This window comes from Ciona robusta, chromosome 1 (assembly GCF_009617815.1).
Source record: "Ciona robusta chromosome 1, ASM961781v2".
In the NCBI taxonomy this organism is placed as follows: domain Eukaryota; kingdom Metazoa; phylum Chordata; class Ascidiacea; order Phlebobranchia; family Cionidae; genus Ciona; species Ciona robusta.
The window spans coordinates 2,559,062-2,583,383 of record NC_143235.1 but is presented as its reverse complement, the minus strand read 5'-3'; the positions used below and the strand labels follow the sequence as shown (position 1 = coordinate 2,583,383).

At 36.1% G+C, this 24,322-nt stretch overlaps 8 protein-coding genes across 9 annotated transcripts; all 8 read left to right on the top strand.

Annotated features, from left to right (window-relative positions):
* The first annotated feature begins 142 nt into the window (after positions 1-142).
* On the top strand, positions 143-2,314 carry LOC149741324 (uncharacterized). The gene is made up of 6 exons (XM_089873606.1): positions 143-283; positions 585-791; positions 1,306-1,566; positions 1,638-1,697; positions 1,766-1,883; positions 1,969-2,314. Exons 1-6 carry the CDS (start codon positions 223-225, stop codon positions 2,138-2,140), a joined length of 879 nt encoding a protein of 292 aa, XP_089729732.1. The 5' UTR covers positions 143-222; the 3' UTR covers positions 2,141-2,314.
* Positions 2,315-2,509: 195 nt separating this feature from the next.
* Positions 2,510-4,712, top strand: LOC149741323 (uncharacterized). 2 transcript variants are annotated; one of them, XM_089873623.1, is made up of 6 exons: positions 2,510-2,769; positions 2,835-3,047; positions 3,118-3,381; positions 3,450-3,509; positions 3,578-3,692; positions 4,103-4,712. In XM_089873623.1, the coding sequence occupies exons 1-6, from the start codon at positions 2,709-2,711 to the stop codon at positions 4,230-4,232; spliced, it is 843 nt and encodes a 280-aa protein (XP_089729749.1). In that variant the 5' UTR covers positions 2,510-2,708; the 3' UTR covers positions 4,233-4,712. The 2 variants fall into 2 exon arrangements, with proteins under 2 accessions (XP_089729749.1, XP_089729744.1); XM_089873618.1 differs by having other exon boundaries at positions 2,518-2,769; positions 4,082-4,712.
* Positions 4,713-5,659: 947 nt separating this feature from the next.
* LOC149741322 (uncharacterized) lies at positions 5,660-9,002 on the top strand. The gene is made up of 6 exons (XM_089873550.1): positions 5,660-6,083; positions 6,425-6,637; positions 6,783-7,064; positions 7,281-7,361; positions 7,665-7,782; positions 8,402-9,002. Exons 1-6 carry the CDS (start codon positions 6,020-6,022, stop codon positions 8,625-8,627), a joined length of 984 nt encoding a protein of 327 aa, XP_089729676.1. The 5' UTR covers positions 5,660-6,019; the 3' UTR covers positions 8,628-9,002.
* An 876-nt stretch (positions 9,003-9,878) lies between these two features.
* Positions 9,879-11,933, top strand: LOC149741321 (uncharacterized). The gene is made up of 4 exons (XM_089873635.1): positions 9,879-10,297; positions 10,600-10,744; positions 11,056-11,162; positions 11,499-11,933. The coding sequence occupies exons 1-4, from the start codon at positions 10,043-10,045 to the stop codon at positions 11,793-11,795; spliced, it is 804 nt and encodes a 267-aa protein (XP_089729761.1). The 5' UTR covers positions 9,879-10,042; the 3' UTR covers positions 11,796-11,933.
* Positions 11,934-12,071: 138 nt separating this feature from the next.
* LOC149741320 (uncharacterized) lies at positions 12,072-15,496 on the top strand. Its single transcript, XM_089873709.1, has 5 exons — positions 12,072-12,614; positions 13,746-14,016; positions 14,241-14,385; positions 14,845-14,955; positions 15,063-15,496. Coding segments are annotated over exons 1-5 (825 nt in total). The 5' UTR covers positions 12,072-12,612; the 3' UTR covers positions 15,359-15,496.
* Positions 15,497-16,382: 886 nt separating this feature from the next.
* Positions 16,383-18,554, top strand: LOC149741319 (uncharacterized). Its single transcript, XM_089873723.1, has 4 exons — positions 16,383-16,888; positions 17,445-17,592; positions 17,747-17,853; positions 18,114-18,554. Exons 1-4 carry the CDS (start codon positions 16,637-16,639, stop codon positions 18,408-18,410), a joined length of 804 nt encoding a protein of 267 aa, XP_089729849.1. The 5' UTR covers positions 16,383-16,636; the 3' UTR covers positions 18,411-18,554.
* A 491-nt stretch (positions 18,555-19,045) lies between these two features.
* On the top strand, positions 19,046-21,701 carry LOC149741318 (uncharacterized). Its single transcript, XM_089873648.1, has 4 exons — positions 19,046-19,582; positions 19,951-20,095; positions 20,594-20,700; positions 20,972-21,701. The coding sequence occupies exons 1-4, from the start codon at positions 19,331-19,333 to the stop codon at positions 21,266-21,268; spliced, it is 801 nt and encodes a 266-aa protein (XP_089729774.1). The 5' UTR covers positions 19,046-19,330; the 3' UTR covers positions 21,269-21,701.
* A 222-nt stretch (positions 21,702-21,923) lies between these two features.
* LOC149741317 (uncharacterized) lies at positions 21,924-24,129 on the top strand. The gene is made up of 4 exons (XM_089873659.1): positions 21,924-22,342; positions 22,618-22,762; positions 23,049-23,155; positions 23,339-24,129. The coding sequence occupies exons 1-4, from the start codon at positions 22,091-22,093 to the stop codon at positions 23,633-23,635; spliced, it is 801 nt and encodes a 266-aa protein (XP_089729785.1). The 5' UTR covers positions 21,924-22,090; the 3' UTR covers positions 23,636-24,129.
* The last annotated feature ends 193 nt before the right edge of the window (positions 24,130-24,322 follow it).

Sequence of the window (24,322 nt, the reverse complement as noted above, 5' to 3'; positions counted from 1 at the left end):
CAGCTTAGGTCGCGTTGATTTTAACAATTGGTCGACCTGCTTCCGCGTTTAGAGATATAAAACGAAAGTAAAACGAATATGCTCGTTTGTTGACTCGTGTTATATTTTAGTATATATTTTAGGACAGGCGCTCAAGAGAGATAAGGCAGTTAAAAGTACATCTGTATCGTATTTTTTTTTTCTATTTTCAATATAAACAAGGCGATGTACTAGAGATACAAAATGTCAAGCTCCCTTGCAAACTGTCTTCAATTTGGAATATTTGTGTTGCTGTTATATTTAGGTAAGTTGTTGTATTTACAAAATAATGTTTGAATGTTGTATAGCATTTGTGCGGCAACTGGGCCAAAGTGGTTTAGGTGATGCTTGCTTCTAGCATACGGTATGGGCTCGAAGCTGCTACTATTCTGTGCGTATGTGTGCTTCACAAATAAAGTTACATATGTGGTACCTTGTATAAGCGTGCACGAGGTGTATATAAAACAGAACACCCGTTATATAACGTCTTCGGTTTAAATAAGTTTAGGTTTAAAAATAATCCGCCACGTGGGGTTAAATAAGCTACATGAATGTTTACGTTACAGAGGGTAGTAAATCCCAAAAACAGGTTCCGTGCAACCAAACCCAGAACAACACGTTTCGGAACTTCTATTATTATTATACTAGTTGGCCACCAAAAATCTGTTCTTGGAAATTTGAATCTCCCCAAAACTCTACCGATTATGCAGTTTTGGTCACTTTATTATACCTCTGGAAGTCAGGTTCTTCATCCAAAATGGTGCTACCAGATGGTAAGCGATATCCAATCTAACCTGGTCAAAGCCAGAGCCATAGAAACACCGAGTAGTCCAACCCATTGTTACGTAAAGGCAAATTGAAACCCAATTTGTGCCCAAAATAACACAGTAGGTATAGGGAAAATGTATGTTTTCGGTCATTTGAAGAAAAGCTTAGACTTAAAAATAAACTTAAGGTTGGAAAGTCTAAAAAATATGCGTAATTTGTTTTCTGCGTCGTAAAAAGTCAAAAACGAGATTTAGAAGCGGGACATTTTAGTCATTTAATTTGGGTAATTTTATAATTTTTTCGCAAAGAATGTTTGATAAGCTAAATATAAGCTATTTTACGCCTTCCCACTAAAGGTAATTGCAAACAAAACCTAACAAGTTCGTTTGAATTCATTGCGAAAGTCACCGCTTTTGCTCGATTTTGGAAACAAGACGGCGGCTTGGACTACTCGGTGTTTCTACGACTCTGGTTAAAACTATGTACAAGTTTTTTTAACATAGGATTCTTTTGATGAAGGTTCTATTATGACCAATATAAATGTTGATTATGACGAATCAGCAATATGTATTCTGTACACATCTCCATATTCGAACTGCAGTCACTTTGGAAAGCACAATTGTGGCATAAAGAAAAGTAAAGATTGGCCACCAAGAATAAATGTTACTTCGAATAACATATGGATCCGGTTGACATATCTTATCATTGATTGTCCATCAGATGTTACAACAACACATGCTTTAACTACGACATTCGTCAGCACAAGTACTTCAACTTTAAGTACGATGTTTATATTTATTTTAAGTGTATTTTATATGTACGTCATACTATAAACGTTTTTTACTTTGCAGTTACCACCACTGAAATAACAAGCGACTTAACCGAAACCACACCGAGCATCGTACAATCAGGTAAACGACTTCCCTGTTATAATGCATATATACGTTAGTGGATTCCTGACTCATGGTGTTATTTATAGATCAACTATCAAGCATACGTAAGCTTGAAAATACCAACAATATATTGCTTGGATTTGTCATTGGCTTTGGCGTTCTTCTACTGCTGGTATCAGTTGTGTATTTCGTAAAGCTTAAACGGTAAGATAATCACATAATATGAAAACTGTTTATTGCATATACTTATTTCAGTTGTTACTAAAGCTGTTACACAATACTTTTATAGAATGAAGAATGCATTTGACAGCAAACCACTTGAAAACAAAAATGATATTGTTGTTGTTCACGCTGTTAACGATGACGGAAATGCTGTATACGAGTTTGCTAATGCGCCACCAAGCAGCCATGCTGAGATGGTCGACAATGAACTGTATCAGTCGCATGGTGGCGGTCTTTGATCACTTCATGTCTTGTGTACAGTGTCTGTTTTGCTACTTTACGTAGGCCTACGCCTTTTATTTCTTATATTGAGCGTTTACCATTTGATATGAACGATACTATTTTAGTTTAATGTTGATTATTATGTGCTTGCTTTTGTGTGTACCTCTATTATTAAGTGACACAAAATTTTCAATTCAAATGTGTATATAAAAATTTGAACGGTTTCTGTTTTTACATTTACATAAAAGAAACCAAAAATTTACTGTTATGCGTTGCGTGATTTCAGCTTGTTATTCAATTAAGCATGGTTGCAATGAGTAAGGTAACTACGTAGGCTACTACAGGTGTAATTCAGTTCACTATAAACAGTGGGCATACTACTTCCTCGTAGAAGCACAAACAAACGGAAGAAATAGTAATTTGCTTACCTGTGTTGTGTTATTATATATAGCAGAGTTTGGTAACGATCGACTGAGAATCTTTAAACAAATGTTGGCAATTTAAACGAGAAAGAACTTGTATATATATACAAATTATCGTTCAATTACCATATTTATAAACAACTTGCTTTATAAGACATACAGAATGTCGAGTTTTTTTACTGGCTGTTTCCAATTATTAATTCATGTTCTGCTGCTAATTTTAGGTAAGTTGTTGGATTTACAAATATTTAAATGTTGCTTGTCATTAAGGAGATTTTTTATCTTATAGGGTGTGGTGAATGCCAACAGCAGGTTCCGTGCAACGAAACCCAGAACAACACGTTTCAAAGATTGTATTATTATTATTGGAAATCCGCATTACAGAGTTGTTCTTGGAAATTTGAATCTCCCAACAACTCGACGGATTATGCAGTTTTAATTACCCTTCTGTTCTTCGTGAAGGACAAATCGAGTGATCCAACAACAATGAACTTACCAGATGGTATGTTTGATTTTAGAAACAGTTAAAAATATACCATCTTTATTATTAAGTGCATTTTTTGTCATTAAAGGTGACGATTTGACGTCGACTATAAAAGTTACGAAATGGACTGCACCAAGATGTGTTTTGTACACATCTCCATATTCGAACTGCAGTCACTTTGGAAAACACGATTGCGAAACAGAGAAGAGTAAAGATTGGCCACCAAGAATAAATGTTACTTCTCGTAAAGTCTGGATCCGGTTGACATATCTTATCATTGATTGTCCATCAGATGTTACAACAACACATGCTTTAACTACGACATTCGTCAGCACAAGTACACCAGCTTCAAGTATACGATGTTTATATTTAAAGTGTATTGTATATTTACCTCTATTAAATCCGTATTGTACCTTGTAGTTACGACCACTGATATAGCCAGCGACGTGACCGAAACCACACCGAGCATCGTACAATCAGGTAAACGACTTCCCTGTTATAATGCATATATACGTCAGTGGATTCCTGACTCACGATGTTATTCATAGATCAACTATCAAGCATACGTAAGCTTAAAAATACCAACAATATATTACTTGGATTTGTCATTGGCTTTGGCGTTCTTCTACTGCTACTAGTTGCATATAACATAAAGCTTAAACGGTAAGACAATAAAAAATATGGTTTAAAAACGGGTTATCGCACGTGAATGAATAAATGAATGAAACTTATTTATCTTTGCGTGGCGGGGCAACGGCACCATTCCTTATGCTTAGTGTCCGCTTAGGAAATGACTTTCTGGATACTTATGTGGGTAAGATTTTGGTGACTGTGTTTTATTGTATGTCTGATAAATCATACAGCACACAAAGAACCTTGGGGCATTTGCCTTTTTTCAAAGACCCAGACGCCCATAAAAATAATAGCGGCGATCCTGGAACAGGTAACCCTGAAGGGTTGTATTAAAGGCTGGCGCGTTATAACCACTGTCCCCGGCGGCGAATATTAACTCACTCCAGTTGTTACTAAGCTGTTACAAAGTACGTTTATAGATTGAAGAATACATTTGACAGCAAACCACTTCAAAACAACGCTGTTAACGATGACGGAAATGCTGTATACGAGTTTGCTAATGCGCCACCAAGCGGGTATGCTGAGATGGTGGACAATGAACTGTATCAGTCGCATGGTGGCGGTCTTTGATAATTTCCTGTTTTATGGATGATTTTTGTTTGGCTTTTATTGACTTGTACATTTAAATTTTTAAATCGACTATGTATATATCAAATGTCTAATTACAAACATTATATTGATGTTTTTGTACTGATGTATCATTTAAGTAACTCTATATTCAAACAAATACTTTTTATTACGGTAGCTTCGCATATAAAGTATATACAATTTATACTAAAGTTCATGATCGCATTTATTCAATTTAAACCCATTTTATTGTCCATAAAAGTCTAAAAGGAACTAACTTTACATTTTCACGTGACCCACACTTATTTTGCAACGTCTTTAAATAGTAGAACTGTAACTGTGTTCTATTTTAAGAACACTAACTGTGTAGGGTTTAATAAATGGAAAATGTTGATCATTGTTCTATAAGTGTTCTGCTTTCCCTGTAAACTTGTATGTGAAAACTTTCGCGTTTAATTAAACTTACTCAAGGAAATTGACAGTTCGTGCACCTTAATATTATAAATTAAAATATATAAAAATCAGTCATAATTTGTATGAGAATAAGCCCAGATAATAAAAAGGTAATATCGTATGTAACTTTAAGCATAGTAACAGGATAATATAAACATTGAAGCGTATCTATATAAATAGATACTTGTACGATAAGAAATGTTGAGTTACCTAGCGTTCCGCCTACCATTTGTGTTGGCTGCTTTACTCTTGTACTTGGGTAAGTTGTGGGGCGATATTGTTTTCATTCAGGTGTGTTTGATACGTAACAATAAGCTGCTGTTTTAACTATATATAGTAGGGTGGGGAAAGATGGGACACCTTTTCATTCTATTTTCTCGTCGCATTTGGTAGTAAACAAAGAACATTCCTAGAATTATAAAACTGTATCGCACGACTTCCATTTACCGTTGTTCATTGTTTAAAACTCGATCAGGATATTTAAAAATTATTTGCCAAATTTGTCCCATCTTCCCCTATCCTACTATATGTGTAAAACTGTGCTATTAAAGTTCATTACACGTTTACAATGAAACCGAACAGGCAGCCACATCAGATTTAAGTTAAAATAGCTTGCTGACGTTTTTGTCTGGAACATAACAATTTGCTCCTATAAGAGCTAATGTAATTATGTTTCCTACGCGCATGTATACAAGCATTCATTTCGCAGAACATACGTAATTTGTAACGAGAAACCAATTTAGCAAGTCAGATTTTTTCGTTACGAGTTACTAAACTCTGTTTGCTTATTACGAATTGCTAAATTGTATATGTCACGTTTTGGTTGCGACATCCGCCATCTTGGTTTGATAAATCGTTTTATGACGTCATTTTGTTGTTCCATTTAAGAGCTTTAATCAAATTGTATAAGATGATTAATGTTCAGACGGTTACGCGTGCTAACTAAAAATGCCCATTTTGGTTTTAAATCTTTTCAATGTTTTGGCCTGTACTGAAGTATTACCAATAGGCTACTTAGTAAAATATCCCATACAAGCTAATCATCGTTTAATTAAACTGCTTGCAACGAAATCGACGTACATTTGCCGACTTATATATATATGTATGCGTAGTTTGTGGATAAGAAAACGCACGCGCACGTACGTTTAGCCTACTCAATGCACGATTTTGGTATTTTTGGATACTATTTATACTTATAGAAACGATACTCAACTTTGATCAGTCTACTATATACTACTTTTGTCAAATTTGAACAGTCTACTATAAACACGAAGATAGCTAGTCAGTTTTACAGACGATGGCATTTCGTTGAGTTTAGCTTGGTTTTTGATGTAAATATGAATACGTTACCTGTTGGAATACTAATGTTTCTACACTTTCTCTGTATTTTAAATTGCCTTTGTAAGTTTGAACATATTTAATAAATGAAGCCTTTTCTTTAATTTAGCCAAATCAGCAACCAGCGTTATATGTGGTCTATAAAGGTGGCTGTATGTAGCATCCGGCATGCGAATTCGCTTGCAAAGTCGTATCCAAACCCATTACCGAAATCCGCATGCGGCAGCGAAATCCGGACAAAACGGACGAATTCCGGATACTGTGTACAGCCACCTTTACTGTACCGAATATTTTAGCTTGACTGTCGGCGTGTCGGCGTGATTATGTTTTATTATTATATATAGTTTCCTGTACGCTGAGGAACAAGTTCACTTTTGAGTGAATCTAATATTTATTTTTCGCAGATTACTGCCATGGAAAATCAGTGCATTGCAACGAAGTGCAGACCAATACATTCGGGAACTTTTATTTTTACTACAGCTCAGCTGTAAGACGCAGTGGAACGTGTTCGTGGCAGTTTACCCCACCAACTTTAACTAAAGATTACATACTGCTTATCAATTTTAACTTTCTTAGAAGCTATACACTAACGCCAGCGACTGTGATGTTACCAGACGGTGAGTAAAATATGAATGAATAAATTATTCAACCCAGTAGTAATGGGTTGTCTAAATTGTCAGCTAGACAGACAAACATACCATTATTAACTAAAAGTCATTTTTATCGCCATAACAAATCTGCCTATTTATTCAACTTTTACAGGCATTACAATGCTAACAAGTGTCAGCATTCATCAAAACCAGATTCCCAAGAAGGAATGTTATTTATTTGCTCGAAATAATTCCCCATGTAATTCCTCGGCGGTTACGAATTTCGAGTGTGGTCCAAACATACAACACAGTTTGGTATGGCCACCACGTATGGATCTGACGTCATCGTTTTTCGTCCAAATGAGCATGACGTATCTGTTCGTTGAGTGCCCGATAAAGAACACGGCTACAATTGTACCGAGTACCATCGTGACATCATCACCGTCTATTTTAGGTAAATATTTCTTCGTTTTGTTTCCCGAGGGTGATATTTTTAACGATTTCGGTAATATATGGCTTTGAAGACGTTATTTTATTTTAATGTTTCTTTCGGTAAGTTTCACAAACGTGACATTTATAACATACGGCTTTAGTGACCTGACTGTTTTTTCAATATATTGTTTTAACCTTTTAGAAATATATGGCTTTAAAGACGTGACTTTTTTTACAGATACTTCGCCAGCCATTGACACTAATAAGACTGCAGGACCGTTCACATATCCTAATTTCACAATGCCCTTCACAGAAAGACGTAAGTTGCTGTAATAAAACATTACTGTAGAGTGGTAAAATATGGGATGTTAAAACACGATCGAAAAATTATGTGCTAACTGTAACTATGAGACACCTTTAGCACATAACATCCAAATATCCTGATCGTGTTTTAAGTAATTGACAACGGTCTATGGAAGTCGTGAGGATACAATTTTATAATTCTTTGAATGTTTATTGTTTACTATCAAATGGGACGAGAAAATAGAATGAAAAAGTGTCCCATCTTCACTAACCATATACTCTATATGTTTACTATAATCGATATATTTTGACTTATTAGGGTTAAGGAAACAGCTCACAGAAACCTCAACAAAATACACGATTGCTTTGGCAGTAGCGGTGGTACTGGCAATACTATTAATCTGCCTTTTACTTGGATTTTACTTTTTAAATTTCAGGTATGTATCAGTTTAGTAAATGTTTTTATCTTACCGTTGTTTCGTATTGTTTTCAATGCAATTTTTTATTTAGATATTTTGGTAAAACCTTAAACTGTACAGGAATAGTAGATGTAGATAGTAATACATCGTTTGGTAAATGGTTTTTACGCTTCGTATAGTAGGGTTGGGAAGATGGGACATCTTTTTATTCTATTTTCTCATCCCATTTGGCAGTAAACAAAAAACATTCAAACTATAAAACCGTATCTTTATTATGACTACCATATAGACCGTTGTTAATTGTTTAAAACTGTATCAGGATATTTGAATATTATGTGCTAAAGGTGTCCCGTCTTCCCCATCCAACTATATATAACATATATGTTATTTCAAATTATTGGTCCCAAATACTGCTTTATGTGTATTTGCACAGAAAGAGTTTGCGAAGTATATTTTGAATCCGCTTACTCTCAAACTTCAGTTTATGTTCACACGATGTATTGCATCATTCGTTTTCCAGTGTAAACTTCTCATGCACTTTTCACAATGACGTCATGCACGTACATGTATATCTGTCAACAAAGTGTTACGTAACAACACGCTGCAGCCGGAAGAATTACATTTTAATATTGCACAGGAAAAAAACGCCGGTCGTACAAAACGAACAAGTTCCGGAAAACGTTTATTTGACGCCTATAGAAAACAATCCCACGGCTTCAGAAAATCGGCGGAACAATTTGAACAATGTTTACGAAACGGTGAATGCTCTTCCAGCAGAACCAGCGGAACCAGCGGTCATAAATGGGGAAGAACCCGTTTTAAGAACTAATGAACTTTACTTTGTTCGCGAAGAAGACGCGTAGTTATACAGGTTGTATTTCTTATAGGTCAAATCTTAGTTTATGCACTGTTTTATTCAAATAGCTTTTTATATCAATAATTCCTTTGCCATGATTTTGAACGTCATAAAATCGACAGTCACATAATATTTGGAATAATTGGACCATGGTCTACTAAAGATATCTTTAGTAAAGATATATCTTTAGTAGGCCATGACTGGACTAGTATACCCTATCTTACAACTGCTGTGTTTGTCCTATATAGAGCGACTGTAATGAGACATTACATTACCCAAGCACGTGGCAAAATATGTGTCTGTCGTTTACACCGTTTTGTATTTTTTACGAATATATACATTTTGATCTTTTCATATTCGTAATATAAAAAATCCTAATATACACTTTAACAAATTCTTTTGTCTATTTAGGCCTTTAGGTTACATAAGACACAAAATTCACTATAGGCAGAATCTAACGCGGTTACATTTGTTCAGCATTAATTAGGATGTATAATGAGCTTGCCCCAATATTCTGTTACTGTTATGTGAATCAAACATGGGTCTAAAGTGAAATTGTACATGTATTATTCTGGTATATCATTTCCTTTTTGTAGAAAACAAAACAGTCGTATCTATACATATTACTATGTTCTCACTTCTCTTAAAGGGCTACTGTTAATTGTTTAAACACGATTAGGAAACATGGGATGTTATGCGCTAACGGTGTCTTACCCCGCACTACTATAAAAAATTATCGAGCTTTTAAATCGCCGTTCCGGTGACTTGGAGCTGGAATCCCACCCTGGTTAATTGATTAATTACCAGCGTTGATTTTACTTTCTCCATGCCATCCTGAACTTAAAATAGAGAGATTCTCTCGCCTTGATTACTGGGATAAGCTTGATTAAACATAGGCAGAACGCGTAGACGCCTCTAGTGTCGAGTAACTACAAGTTTACTTCGAGAAAACCCTACTAAGTCAACCAGTGCAGCAATGTGTGAAATATTAGGCTGGTCTCGTAGATACTATAAGTAGCAATACATTCAGGTATTAGGGAAGAAACCTCGTTGCATATTTGACTTATTCACGGGTAGGTTAATTTTCTGGAGATCAGTTTAGTAATATTGCCAACATATTTTTAAAAGAGATAAATTTAGAGTTGATTTGCACTTATAGATTACATGTGTCACCAGTCCTGACATTTTATTGCCTAAACGTGGTGCGGGTGTATATGCCTGCATAGGTTTATCACTTGCTGTCTGCAATGCTTAACAACCGGTTTGTATTTACAAAGATATGAAACGTCAAAGTTACTGATTAACTGAGTAGGCCTACTTTGAAACTGTTGCCAAACGCGTTGCAATTCACCAAGTTGAATACTTAGCTTTAGTTGAATACTTAGCTTTTATATGGCATAGGAGATATAAAGTAGTAGCAAAATGAAGGTAATATATGCTGGCTTCAGTAAAACCGGCACCAAGACAATGACGGCCGTGTTTCATGAGTTTGGCTACAACACTTATGACTGGTTAGAAAACTCATGGTACAATGGTAAAGATTGGGTCAAAATAGTCGAAGAGAATGGTGGGACAGTAGAAGACTTTAGAAGAATGTACAAAGGTGTGGACGCTGTGGTTGATTCGCCTTGCTATGTTTTCTGGGAAGAAATATTGGAAGCTTACCCGGACGCTAAGGTTATAATGCTTTCTCTTAAATAATTGTTTAGTCTTTTTATTTATAGTAGAGTGGGGGAAGATGGGACATCTTAGCACATGATATCTAAATATTATGATCGTGTTTTAAACATTTAACAACGGTCTATGAGAGTCGTGAGCATGCGGAATGTTCTTTGTTTACTACCAAATTGGACGAGAAAATAGAATGAAAAGGTGTCTCATTTTCCCCACTCTAATTTATATACCTCTTGGTATTGGTTATCTATCTGGATTAATGTTGTACACTGCTTGTAATAACCTATTGCTTAATGTATTTGCAGATAATCATGTCTGTCCGGAATGAAGAGACTTGGATACGAAGCATGAGGAAACAAGTTGATTCTCTTGCATACGAACCCCTGTATGTACTTATGCAAACGTTTTCTTATTCTGGTTGGAAACACTTTCAATATACTTCAGCTTGTGGTAAGTTAAGTTAAGCTTGTGGTAAGTTAAGTTAAACACTTGTTTTACGTAATCACTTTCCGTATGGATGAAGTCCTTTCAGCAAGGCACGTCGGGTCAACAGGGTTTAAATCCATCGTTAGGTATTGTTAAGACTCATTACTATTTTTAAGTTGTTTGATTTTATTAATGTTTATGGTTTTAGTCATTTATATATCACTTTGTAATCAACACACAAAGTGGGCTCTAACAGAAAAAAAAATACATAGACATACCTGCGTAATTGACAAAACTGTGTTTATAAGAATTTACTTTTAATATGTTCATTTTAGGTCATGCTGTCCTTGGATCAACAATCAAGTGGCCTTGGTCCATTTTTAGATACAACCCAACGGTGTGGCTGCATAACTACAGAGTCCACAACAACTACGTTTTACAGGTATACGTTGAATAAATGTAACTTTTTTAATTCTCGCGTGGTCGGAATACGACCATCACCGGTGTTCTGTTTCATACACCTCGTGCCAGCTTATGAGTTACCACGTATGTAACTTTGTGGGTGATTGTATGTCTGATAATTTAGAGATACTGTTAAGCTTCCTGATCAAGGACACAAACGCTCACAAAGGTAGCAGCAAAGAGCCCTGAACCCATAACCGCTGGGTTAGAGGCAGACGCGTCAATCAACTGTATCACGGTGTCGGACAAACTTTAGCTATATAGCTGCCTAGATAAATGTTAGGTTTGGTTTTGAGAACGTGTTTTGTCGTTACAGAACGCACCGAAAGATAAGTTGTTGGTTTACGATTTCAAAGACGGTTGGGGACCAATCTGTGAATTCCTGGGAGAGAAAGTTCCAGACAAGCCTTTCCCACATGCCAATATAGGGGCGTCGATTCTTAAAGATTACATGCAAAACCATCCAATTATGAAGCGAATGATGCGAGAAGCGATGTTTACTCTCGGAGTTCTTACTTTCATTGGGGCGTATGGTGGGTACAAGGTTTACCAAAACCCAGCAAGTATAAGAGGTTGGATCAACGCAGCAATGACAAGGTTCAAGTTCTGGTGATTATGACTTTTACACGAGTGATGTATATTCTTAAAATGCATAAACTGTTTTAACACCTGTTGTAAAAGTAAACGCAACTGTGATTAAAATAACAATAACTTTTACCAAAAGTAAATCAATAAATGTATATAAAAAGTGTTTTTTCCTGCTTCTTATGAGCGTTGATTGGGTATATTGTTAAACTTGTGCTTGTGTCATATTCCGCTATATTTACACCCGTAGTTTAAAACAAACCTTGGATTTTGAACACAACATGCATGCCTATAAAACGCACTTGCAAGTCTTTACTACAAACTATTTAATTCAAAAAGAAAACGCGTAAAAAACAGGAAGCGTCTTTATGACCATCGGCGCAGACGCGTTCGAACAGCTAGATTGAAACAAAGCGTTCATCATGATTGGAAACAACGACGCCGTGTAACAGCACTTTATGGGCCTGTATGTATGTGTGTGCACGCGGACTGTTGCCTGACTTCCAGGATAGGAAGTTGAATAGGACGAGAATTACATTCAAACTGGCATGAAGATATAGGCAGCATGTAGACTTATAGTTCAAAGCCATACACAGTTTTAACAAGTTTTCATTTTCAGTGAAACTACCTAATATAGACAGACTTACATTTCGACTATGTGTGTTGCTATATAAGTAGTAAAAGTTATGTTTCAATTAAGTTAAATTGCTATTAAAGTACTTTAAACCCTTGCACCAATATGATAGCACCAGTAAAGCTACTTATACATGAACGTTTTCATGCAAAAATGATGAATATGAGACTTGACACTGCGAAACTAGAATAATGGAAAGGAACCTGTTCATATGTAAGTTATTGATATAGTTTGGGTGTAAATATTTCTGTATAGTGGTGTTGTTTGATTGGTTATTTAATGATGATTACTGCTTCGTGGCCAATTTTAAAACACGTTTGTTCTGTTTCAACGTATTTCTAAAGGACGCACGCCCAATTATTATACACAATAAATCGCAAAAAAAACCTCTATTAGTCTGTAATTTAGATATAGTAGGTGGTGTAACATGGGACATGCTTTTATTCTTTTATAAAACCATCGTTCCACGTGGTAGTAAACGGGAAATGTTCACATAAATATATAACCCTAACGCCGCGACTCTAAAATAGCGTTTTAATTGGTGATTGTTCAAAACACGATCAGGAAATATATGATTTCGGTGCTAACAAGTGTTTAGTCTCATGCTATAAAATACTATATTAGCATAGGCGGTCGCGTTAAGGAGCGAGTGCCGTCATTGCCATTGTATGCTCGCTAAGTTACGAAACAGCTCTAGACACAACACAGCTGTTAATGTATAACCACCATGTAGCCGGATGTTTTGCAATTCAAAAACTTCAGACTGTCAGGCAGTGTACATGGTAAAATACTAATAATGCGGAAGAAGAGCTTAAATACAGCGGTTGTAAAGGAAGATGTTATTGTTCAACAAGCAGCATAGAAATGACATATACCGTAAGAATATTATATTTAAAAACCTGATCGTGTTTATGGAAGTCGTGGCAATACCTAAAAAGCAAAGGTCTGTGGAGTCGTGAGGATACGTTTATATACTTATTTTTTTCTCTTGTTTACTACCAAATGGGACGAGAAAACAGTATGAAAAAGTGTCCCATCTTCCCCAACCATACTATAATGTTTATTGGAAATAAGATGTAGAAATAGAATGAAGTCTGTTAATTGTGTAATGAGCTATAGCTTTGGCCTAAATTCCAAGCCTCTAGCATACCTCTTTGTTTTATATGCAGAACAGAGATAAATTTATGTACTTCTTATAAATTAGGTTACCGACTATAGTCTCTTTGTTTTATATGCAGAGCAGGCATAAATTTATGTACTTCTTATAAATTAGGTTATACCGACTATAGTCTCTTTGTTTTATATGCAGAGCAGGCATAAATTTATGTACTTCTTATAAATTAGGTTACCGACTTGTGTTATAATGAAGGCAATATACGCCGGGTTTCCCAAAACCGGGACCAAAACCATTGAAGCTGTTTTCCGTGAGTTTGGCTACAACACTTATGATTTTCTGGAAAACTCGTACTATCTTGGTAAAGATTGGAGAAGGATAATCAAAGATGGTGGAACAGTGGAAGATTTTAGAAGAATGTACAAAGATGTGGACGCTGTGGTTGATGGACCTTGCTTTATGTTTTGGGAAGAAATTTTGAAAGCTTTCCCAGAAGCTAAGGTAATGTATTCATATGTTTTAGATGCAATTAATTTTTGTGTTCAAATTATCTTGACTGTTATTATCGACATGGCCTATTCAATGTATTGAGTATAGGCCATGTTATCGGCAAACCTTGTTAATAATCAGTCGAATTGCTCTGCGGTAAACGAATTTATAAATACGTATACGCCCAAGCACACCAAGCGTTTTGATGGGTTGGTTTCAACATTTTATATCTTCAGATAATCTTTTCTGTGAGAGACGAAGAGTCATGGCTACCAAGCTTCAAGAAACAAATTCGTTCTCTTGCCACGAATCATATGTATGTGTTAATGCAAGTCTTATCTTACTCGGGGTGGAGACACTTTCAGTTTAGTAATGCTTGTGGTAAGACTTATTTTTATGTCATGTTTTCGCCATATGTGTGTTGTAACTGCATTATTGGACGTGTTAGTGGCTTTTTCGTGGAACAGTTCAGCGTATTGACTTTTTTGCGCAATTCTTCACGCGCATCTATTTATCACACCATTGCTAAGCACGTAAGTGGTCATATATAGATTCTTTTTCGTTGAACAGTTGTTCTTGTTATTATTATTTTTTGGGAACGAAAACGAACAAATCAAATTATAATACATATATTTAGAAATTATAGACTAAATTTCCATATTTAAAACCGTGCATAATTAGCGATTAATTAGCCTCTTTTGTGGTGGGTTCTTAATCGAGGGTTGTAATCGAGCCTCTATGGGCCAACTCCAGATTCGCTTGCCATTTTCCTAACTAGTTTTCTTATGTGAAAACTCCCACATATATGGCTTTCTATGAACTTACTTGAGTTTTTTATAGCCCTAGTCCAGCTTGGTTCAACTATAAACTGGCCTTGGTGTGAATATCCTTACAGCCCAACAGTCTGGAGGAGAATATACAGAAACCATAACAACTACGTACTGCATGTGAGTACCTGGCTGTAACAATATATATAGTAAGATATTGCAAGAATTTTTCTAATCGCGATGAACATAAGGACTGTACACGAGTCCATATTACCCACCTACTTTATCCAGAACGCGCCAAAGATAAGTTGTTAATGTTTGACTTTAAAGATGGTTGGGGACCAATCTGTGAATTCCTGGGAGAAGAAGTCCCAGACAAACCCTTTCCACACAGAAACATTGGCGCATCTATCGTAAAAGAATCCATGGAGAGCCATCCTATTATTGAAAAGATGATGCGAGAAGTAAAGTTTACTCTCGGTGTTCTTACTCTCATTGGGGCGTATGGTGGGTACAGGATTTACCAAAACCCAGCAAGTATAAGAGGTTGGATCAACGCAGCAATGACAAGATTCAAGTTCTGGTGACTATGTTTGGTTTTTATGCAGTTGCATCACTGTAATCATTCAAGAATAAATTTAAAATAATTTATATTAAATAATGCCCTGTTGTATATCTGTGTAATATGATTACGGTAGCCCAATAAAATGCGGCGGCAAGGCGTACTATTGTGTAAGAAAACTATATTTTGTTTTTATATGTGAAGTAGCTTGGGGGGGGGGATGACAAGTAGTTGTTAATGAACATATTTATTAAAATAGTCCTTATCTATAATATATGGTGGGAAAGATGGGACGCCTCTTGATTCTATTTTCATCCTCACGAAGTTAGATTTATTCATAAGTAACATCTGTTAACTCATTTTAAACTCTTCTGTTAGACCTAATACGAATTAATTTTGGCTGAGTGGTTGCCAACGTAGCCTACTTATATATACCAAGTCTGCCATGAACTTTGGTACATTATGTGTGAGCACACTGCTGCTGTTAAACTTGTTCTGTTACTGATTAACCGCGCGTGGTAAAAGGTTGTTCACAAACACATAACAGTTTCCGTTTGGCACTAGCAGCAAAGTGTTGTGGGAAAACTGAAATACGGAAAATAAGTTTTAACGCAACAAGATGCTGGTAGTAGCCATGGTAGTTTTATGAGTTGATCAAAAAATATAATAGTTGCGTACAGATAAAGCATGGTTTAAACTGGAAAACATATGACTTGTTAGATATAGCAGCCTACTGTATAGTTTGGGATAGACCAAACGACAGAATGCAGGTTTTGAACAACACATTTAATAGTGAGACCATAGGTAAAGAACAGTGTTACTATCTTTCAGCGATGTGGTGTTGATTATTTATTTACTGGAAAACATTATCAACAAATACATTGGACGCTTATAATGGATCCTACTTTGTAGTTGTGAATAATCTTGCAATGATTTGTAAATACCACTGCTGCAGCCTATATATCTACCGCGTTCTTTTACTTCTAAAATAATTCGTCTATCCTTCTAACATAAACAGGCTCCAGTTACATAAGTGCTGAGTATATTGTGTAAGGTTACGTGGTTATTGTGTATAAGTAACCGAGCAGTGCCCAGGGCAAAGTGAAATGTATAACTGCCAAAGAGAGTAGTGCAAATGTGCAAACGATAACGCGCTAGAATCTTTGATAAGGTGTTGCTAGCACCGTACACCGTTAATGCTTGTATGTAAAAATAAGAACGAATCTTTTAAAATAGCTGGAACTTTTTAAAGCTTGGTCTATTAATTTAAAAGCAAGGCATTCTTGCTTTGGATTGCATCAAAATGAAGGTAATATACGCTGGCTTCAGCAAAACCGGCACCAAATCCATGACGGCCGTGTTCCATGAGTTTGGCTACAACACTTATGATTTCATGGAGAACTCGTACTACCTTGGTAAAGATTGGAGAAGAATAATCAAAGATGGTGGAACAGTGGGAGATTTTAGGAGAATGTACAAAGGTGTAGACGCTGTGGTTGATGTACCTTGCTATACTTACTGGGAGCAAATTTCGGAAGCTTTTCCAGAAGCTAAGGTTTGTATTATATTTGACCATGTATAATATATCATATGCACACAAAAACTGTTAATAACATTTATGTATGCTGTTGCTGCAAGGCATATAATCTATTTTATCTTTGTTACTGTCGTTTCGCCATACCACGAAACAGTATTAAAGAATGCCTCTGCCCTTTATCCAAGGACACATGCGCCCACAATGCTCGATGCTGCTTTAAAACATGCTAAAAGAGTTCTTAGAAGACTCCGTAATAAAACTAGCTGACGATATACTTTAGTTTAGACTTATAACTTGAGAGAAAAATCAAATTAACAACTATTAAAGTAAATTAAAAAAGCAAAACTTGATTTTTAAATTAATATATAGAAGGATGGGGGGAAATGGGACAACTTGTCGTACTATTTTATCGTCCCATTTGGTAGTAAACATGGAAAAAAGAATTATAAAACCATATTCTCGACTTCCATAGACCGTTATCAATTGTACAAACCGCGATCAGGATATCTTGATACTATGTTCGAAAGATGTCCCATCTCACCCCACAGTACTATAACTTAAAATATTTTTTCAGATTATCATTTCTGTACGAGATGACGAATCGTGGATACGCGCCTTGAAGAAACAACTTTTTTCGATGTTAACGGATTACATGTACATATCAATGCAGTTACTTTCCTATTCTGGATGGCAGCATTCAAATTTTCCCGAGCATGCGGTAAGTGATCCATAGCCTGATCTAATGGATATTTTGATGTCATGATCAGGATATTTTGATATTATGTGCCTAATGTGCCCCACCTTATATATTCTCCAGTAGTATGTTTAAATATATTCTCATCAGGCTTGTTAAATAACGTACACATATTGTTCCAGGTTTAGCAGCTTTCGGTGCAGTCCCAGTTAGCTGGCCTTGGAGTCTTAACTTCAATGAGATGACTTTTAAAAGGCTCTACAGGACTCATAACTGCTACGTACTGCAGGTAAGAAATAACCTTGGCTGTGATAGTTATTATGCATGAATGTATCTTGCTTATCCTCACGTAGCTGAGATATGGTAGTCGTTATAACATAGGGGATTCTGTTTCATACGCCTCGTGCCGGTTATTAGAGTTGCCACAAATTTTACTATGTGTTTTTTTATATTTTTTAAGGCTGAGAATTTAGACAAAGCATATAATATACTGCTATGTTAGCGTAAAAGTGTTTATTATAAAAACAATAAACCTTTTATTGTAACCAGAACGCGCCGAAAGATAAGTTGTTGGTGTTGAATTTTAAAGACGGTTGGGGACCAATCTGTGAATTCCTGGGAGAGAAAGTACCAGACAAGCCCTTCCCACATGCCAACGTAGGGGCATCAATTATACAGGAATACATGGAAAATCATCCAATTATGAAGCGAATGATGCGAGAAGCGATGTTTACTCTCGGTGTTCTTACTCTCATTGGGGCGTATGGTGGGTACAAGGTTTACCAAAACCCAGCAAGTATAAGAGGTTGTATCAACGCAGCAATGACAAGATTCAAGTTCTGGTGACTTGTTGATCACAACTCACTCACAAATTGCATGCTTTTTATTGGCCTGCACTGCACAATATTCACACGTATTTAATAACGTAATAGATAAATAATGTACATACATTCATTTATTGTACAACGCAAAAAGTTATAATTTGCTGTATTGCACCGTGTGTGTTTTAGTTGCACCCGTTCCGAGACAGTGATTTTGGGTATGTGTTAATTAGACTGTGCTAAAGTCGCGTGCAGTGCTTAGGGTACACGCTGCTTTTCCACGCTTGTTTTAGACGCAACTAAATGCTGGTAGTAGCTATGGTAGTTTTATGCGTTGATTAAGGTATACATTGATTACATATATAAATCGTTTAAAATGAAGAAAATATACTGGCTTGGTATAGATGTAATGTTGCAGTATGTTGCAGTGGTAAAGATACGGGTCGCTGTGGTGTTGATTATTTATTTCTTGGAAAATATTACCAGAAGCATCCATGAATGCATAGGACACTCATAACGGATACATATTTTGTATTAGTGGAAGTCTTATGATAATTTGTAAATATCGCTGCAGCCTATATATACCTTGTTCTTATATTATCAACAAAATTTATCTATCCTTGTAATATAAAAAGACTCAAATTAAACAAGTGTCATATTATGTAAAGTTAAGTGGTTTGTATTAGTCTTAACATGTCAATATTATGTATAGGTAACGAGACATGCCTAAGGCAAAGTAAAATGTATATTGCTAGACAATTGCCATACAGAGCAGCGTATTTGTGCAACAGATAACGCTAGAACCTTTGATTAGGCAGTGTACACCGTTGTTGCTTTTGGCATACGTGAAAATTAGAATGAATCTTTAAAAGTAGCTGTATAACCTAATCAAGCTTGCTCTACTCATTAAAAAAGCAGGGAGTTCTAGCTTTGAATTGTATTAAAATGAAGGTAATATACGCTGGTTACACCAAAACCGGTACCAAATCCATGACGGCCGTGTTTCATGAGTTTGGATACAAAACATATGACTGGCTTGAGAACTCGTGGTATCTTGGTAAAGATTGGGAGAGAATAATCAAAGAAGGAGGAACGGTGGAAGATTTTAGGAGAATGTACAAAGGTGTGGACGCTGTGGTTGATGTACCGTGCTATATTTACTGGGAGCAAATTTCGGAAGCTTTTCCTGAAGCTAAGGTCTGTATTACGTATGACCATGTATATCATATATGCTACACACAAAAAGTCATAACGACAACTATGTATGCTGTTGCTGTAAGGCACATTATAATCTTTCTTTTTTATTCCTTATCTTAATTTCACTGTCGTTTCGCTATACCGCGAAACATTACCAGGGTTCAAGCTTGTGGTTTGGCCGAGCACATACGCTCACACTGCTCGATGCTGTTTTAATATCACAAATGAATAATATTTCAAAAAATCTCTAAAAACCGCGTTATTAAATATTGCGAGCAAGGTATACTTTATAGTATAAATAACTCGAGCGGAAAATCAAATAAACAACTACGCAAGTGTTTAAATTTTTAACCAAATTATTTTTTCAGATTATCATTACTATACGAGATGACGAATCGTGGATACGCGCCTTGAGAAAACAACTTTATTCGATGGTAACGGATTACGTCTACATATCAATGCAGTTACTTTCCTATTCTGGATGGCAGCATTTCAAGTTTTACCGAGTATGCGGTAAGTAATCCAAAGCCTGACCTGATATTAAGGTGAGGGTAGGAATGCGATACGTTAAGCACATAATATCCAAATATCCTGATTGTGTTTTAAAACAACTAACAACGGTCCATGGAAGTCGTGAAGATACGATTTAATAATTCTTTGAATGTACATTGTTTACAACCAAATTGGACCAGAAAATAGAATAAAAAGGTGTCCCATCTTCTCCCACACTACTATGCAAGAGTTTGCATCTACTAATGTAATGACTTTTTTCTTGGACTACCAGTAGGTTGGGGGATGATGGGACACGATTTCATTTTATTTTCTCGTTCCATGTGGTAGTAAACGGAAAACATTCAAAGATTTATAAAACCGTATCCTTACGACTTCAATAGGCCGTTGTTAATAGCTCAAAATACGATTAGGATATTTTGATATTATGTGCTAAAGATGACCCTTCTTATCTCAAAGTACCATACCTAATTAAATTCTTATCTACAAATATTGTTTTAGGTTTAGCTGCTTTCGGATCAGTCCCAGTCAACTGGCCTTGGAATCTTAAGTTCAATGAAATGACTTGTAAAAGGCTCTACAGGACCCATAACTGCTACGTACTGCAGGTAAAAAGCGACGCTCTGGCTGGCTGTTGTAGTCACAGTTATTATGAACGTATGTTAATTACTTATCCTCGCGTAGCTGGGCAACGGCACTCGTTATAACATTGGCATTCTGTTTCATACATACTGTGCCTGCTAATTATTAGAGTAATGGAAATGTAACTTTGATTTTTTTGTTTTTTTTACGGCTGAGAATTTAGACAAAGCATATAATATACTGCTGTGTTAGCGCAAATGTTTATTATAAAAACAATAAACCTTTTATTGTAACCAGAACGCGCCGAAAGATAAGTTGTTGGTGTTGAATTTTAAAGACGGCTGGGGACCAATCTGTGAATTCCTGGGAGAGAAAGTACCAGACAAGCCCTTCCCACACGCCAATATAGGGGCGTCCATTATACAGGAATACATGGAAAATCATCCAATTATGAAGAGAATGATGCGAGAAGCGATGTTTACTTTCGGTGTTCTTACTCTCATTGGGGCGTATGGTGGGTACAAGGTTTACCAAAACCCAGCAAGTATAAGAGGTTGGATCAACGCAGCAATGACAAGATTCAAGTTCTGGTGACTTGTTGATCACATCAACTCACCTACAAATTGCATGCTGTTTTATTGGCACATACTGCACAACCATTCACACATAACATAATAGGTAAAATAGATACACGCGTTCTTTCTTATTATTACGCAGAAAATTATAATTTGCTGTATTGCACCGTGTGTGTTTTAGTTGCACCCGTTCCAGGACGGTGATTTCAGCGTATGTGTCAATTATGATGAAGTCGCGTGATTTGCTTAATGGTGTATGGCGCTTTTTCTACGCTTGTTTTAAGCGCTTACCGTTAGTTCTTAGCTTGCTTTGTTAATGTGTTGTTGTGTTTGTGGTCAGTTGTCTGTTGTAAGCTTCAGTTTTATAGTATTATACTATGCTTATTTTTGCCATATGCTATTGAACATGCATGTGTTATGCAGAAAACCTATAATGAAGCTAGTCAAGTACATCTGTGTGTTGTGAGTTCCACGCGATTAACTGAAACCGTGTTGTTTGCGTCGAGCATATAAACATAAAAGCAATATAACCTTTATATAGGGTAAAGTTTTGGTATTAACAGCAGTGTACGTTAGCAATTGTTGGGTATTGTAGATGTATACATCCAAAAAGGGCCAAAACTAAAGGTAATAGAATATGGCATACGAGATGTGCTGGGGTCTGTTTAAAGTTTGGATATACGATTAGTATATAGTTCCGTTATAGCTTATAACTACAAAACTTTATCTGGTAGTTACTGATTAACTGAGGAACGCTAAGAGCGACTGTGAATGCGCTGCTAAGTAGGCTGGGCCAAGTTGTATATGTTTAGTGGCATATACGCGACATAGTTTTGTCAAAATGAAGGTAATATACGCTGGTTACAGTAAAACTGGGACCAAATCTATGGCTGCAGTATTCCGTGAGTTTGGTTACAACACTTATGACTTTCTCGAAAAAAATCGCTACCTTGGAAAAGATTGGGAACGCATACTTAAACAGGGAGGGACAGTGCAAGATTTTAGAAGAATGTACGAAGGTGTGGACGCTGTAGTTGATGGACCTTGCTTTATATACTGGGAGGAAATCATGGATGCTTACCCGGATGTTAAGGTAATATACTTTTTTACCTTTCTTTAAATATGTAACTGCGTGTACTGGTGTATCGCCAAACAGGCGCAAAATAGTTATATACTTCAGGTTCAAGTACTTAGTTCCACACACACGCGTACACACAAAGTTACATTATAAGCGAACATGAGGTGTATGAAACATAATACCCGTGTTATATCAACTGTCACTGACAAGCTATACGAGGATAAAGAAGATACACTCATTTATTATCATTAAACTGTAAACCATGTTGTGCCATGTTGTCAAATCTACAGATAATCATATCCATTCGAGATGAAGCTACATGGTTGCCAGCTTTAAAGAAGCAAATAGATTCGCTCGCTACTGATCCATTGTATGTCTTAATGCAAGTCTTATCTTTCTCGGGATGGAAGTATTTTCACGGAATGTCAATTGCTGGTAGGTGTATCATGTAACGCGATGTATATGAATTAGTTATGAATGAATGAATGAATGAATGAATGTAACTTACTTTATCCTCGCGTGGCTTAGTTATGCCTGTATGCCCTATATAAAATGAAACAAATTATACAGTCCAAATTCACTAAGTTTACAGTTCGGTTTAAAAGCCAGGCATTTTAGTTGAGTTCGTCTATCAAGATTCAATTACTATAGCATCCGTAGCGTGCATTATTGACTTTAGATTTAATAAGTCTATATAAAAAGTTGAATTGATTTTTTTCAGGACACGCAATACTCGGTTCTACACTGAAGTGGCCTTGGTCTACTTTCAAATACAACCCAACAGTTTGGAAAAGAAAATACAGGAACCACAACAGCTACGTATTACACGTAAGATTTAGTTTAGTTGTAAAACTGAAGTTTAGTTGGTCGGGGTAAAATACTCCATGTTCCAATTTCTTTATGGTAAAATATAATCTTTACTGAATTGTATTACCGTAACCTCACGAAATATCTTATCGTTATAACACAGTAGGCCTACTAATACAGTTATATTTTGCTTTACGATAATAGAAAGCGCCAAAGGATCAGTTGTTGGTGTTCAACTTTAAAGACGGCTGGGGACCAATCTGTGAATTCCTGGGAGAGAAAGTTCCAGACAAACCTTTCCCACACGCCAATATAGCTGCATCCATAATGAGAGATTCAATGGAAAACCATCCAATAATGAAAGGGATGCTTAGAGAAGCGATGTTTACTCTTGGAATTATTACTCTCATTGGGGCGTATGGTGGGTACAAGGTTTACCAAAACCCAGCAAGTATAAGAGGTTGGATCAACGCAGCAATGACAAGGTTCAAGTTCTGGTAATTATCACTTTACACGAGTGATGTATTTTTCTGAATTCTATTCACTTTCTCTTACACGAACAGTTTCAGCTTGCATTTTGTGTGGCGTTAAACAATATTGTAAAAACGACTTTTATATAAATTTTACAATACGCTAATAAAATCGTGTAGCAATAGTTCAGTATACTTTCAAATGAGTAACACTGTAGGACTGAGAATGGTCTTTTTTAGTAGCTTAACGCACAAGTGCACTCTGTAAAGAAACCGCATTGTTAGGCACGTATACTCTACTTTTAATCAGTACCTTTAAACAAACTTAATGAATTCGTGTCTTAAATTCCAAGGAATGGTGAATTTAGTTGTTATTGTACCTGCCATAAAACATGATAGGTCTTCCTGAGTTATAATACATGTATAAATGCATTCTACCTGAAACCGCTTTGTTGGTTACTTATATTTTTATCGAGCTTAGTCGACCGTTGTATTAAAAGGAGTAATAAATAATATGCCAACTGTTTAATTTGTGCTTATTCATTATAGCTAGCTCTCTTGTTTGGATTAAACGATTGCTCTTAATCCTACTTGCAGGCGAATGTGTGCAAGCATACCAACGATATGCCTTCCTAATATAATATGCAGAGTTGGTCGCAACTTTTGAATGTGTGGTTAATGCCTATCGGTTTGTGGCCAAAACCTGTATGAGTTTCAA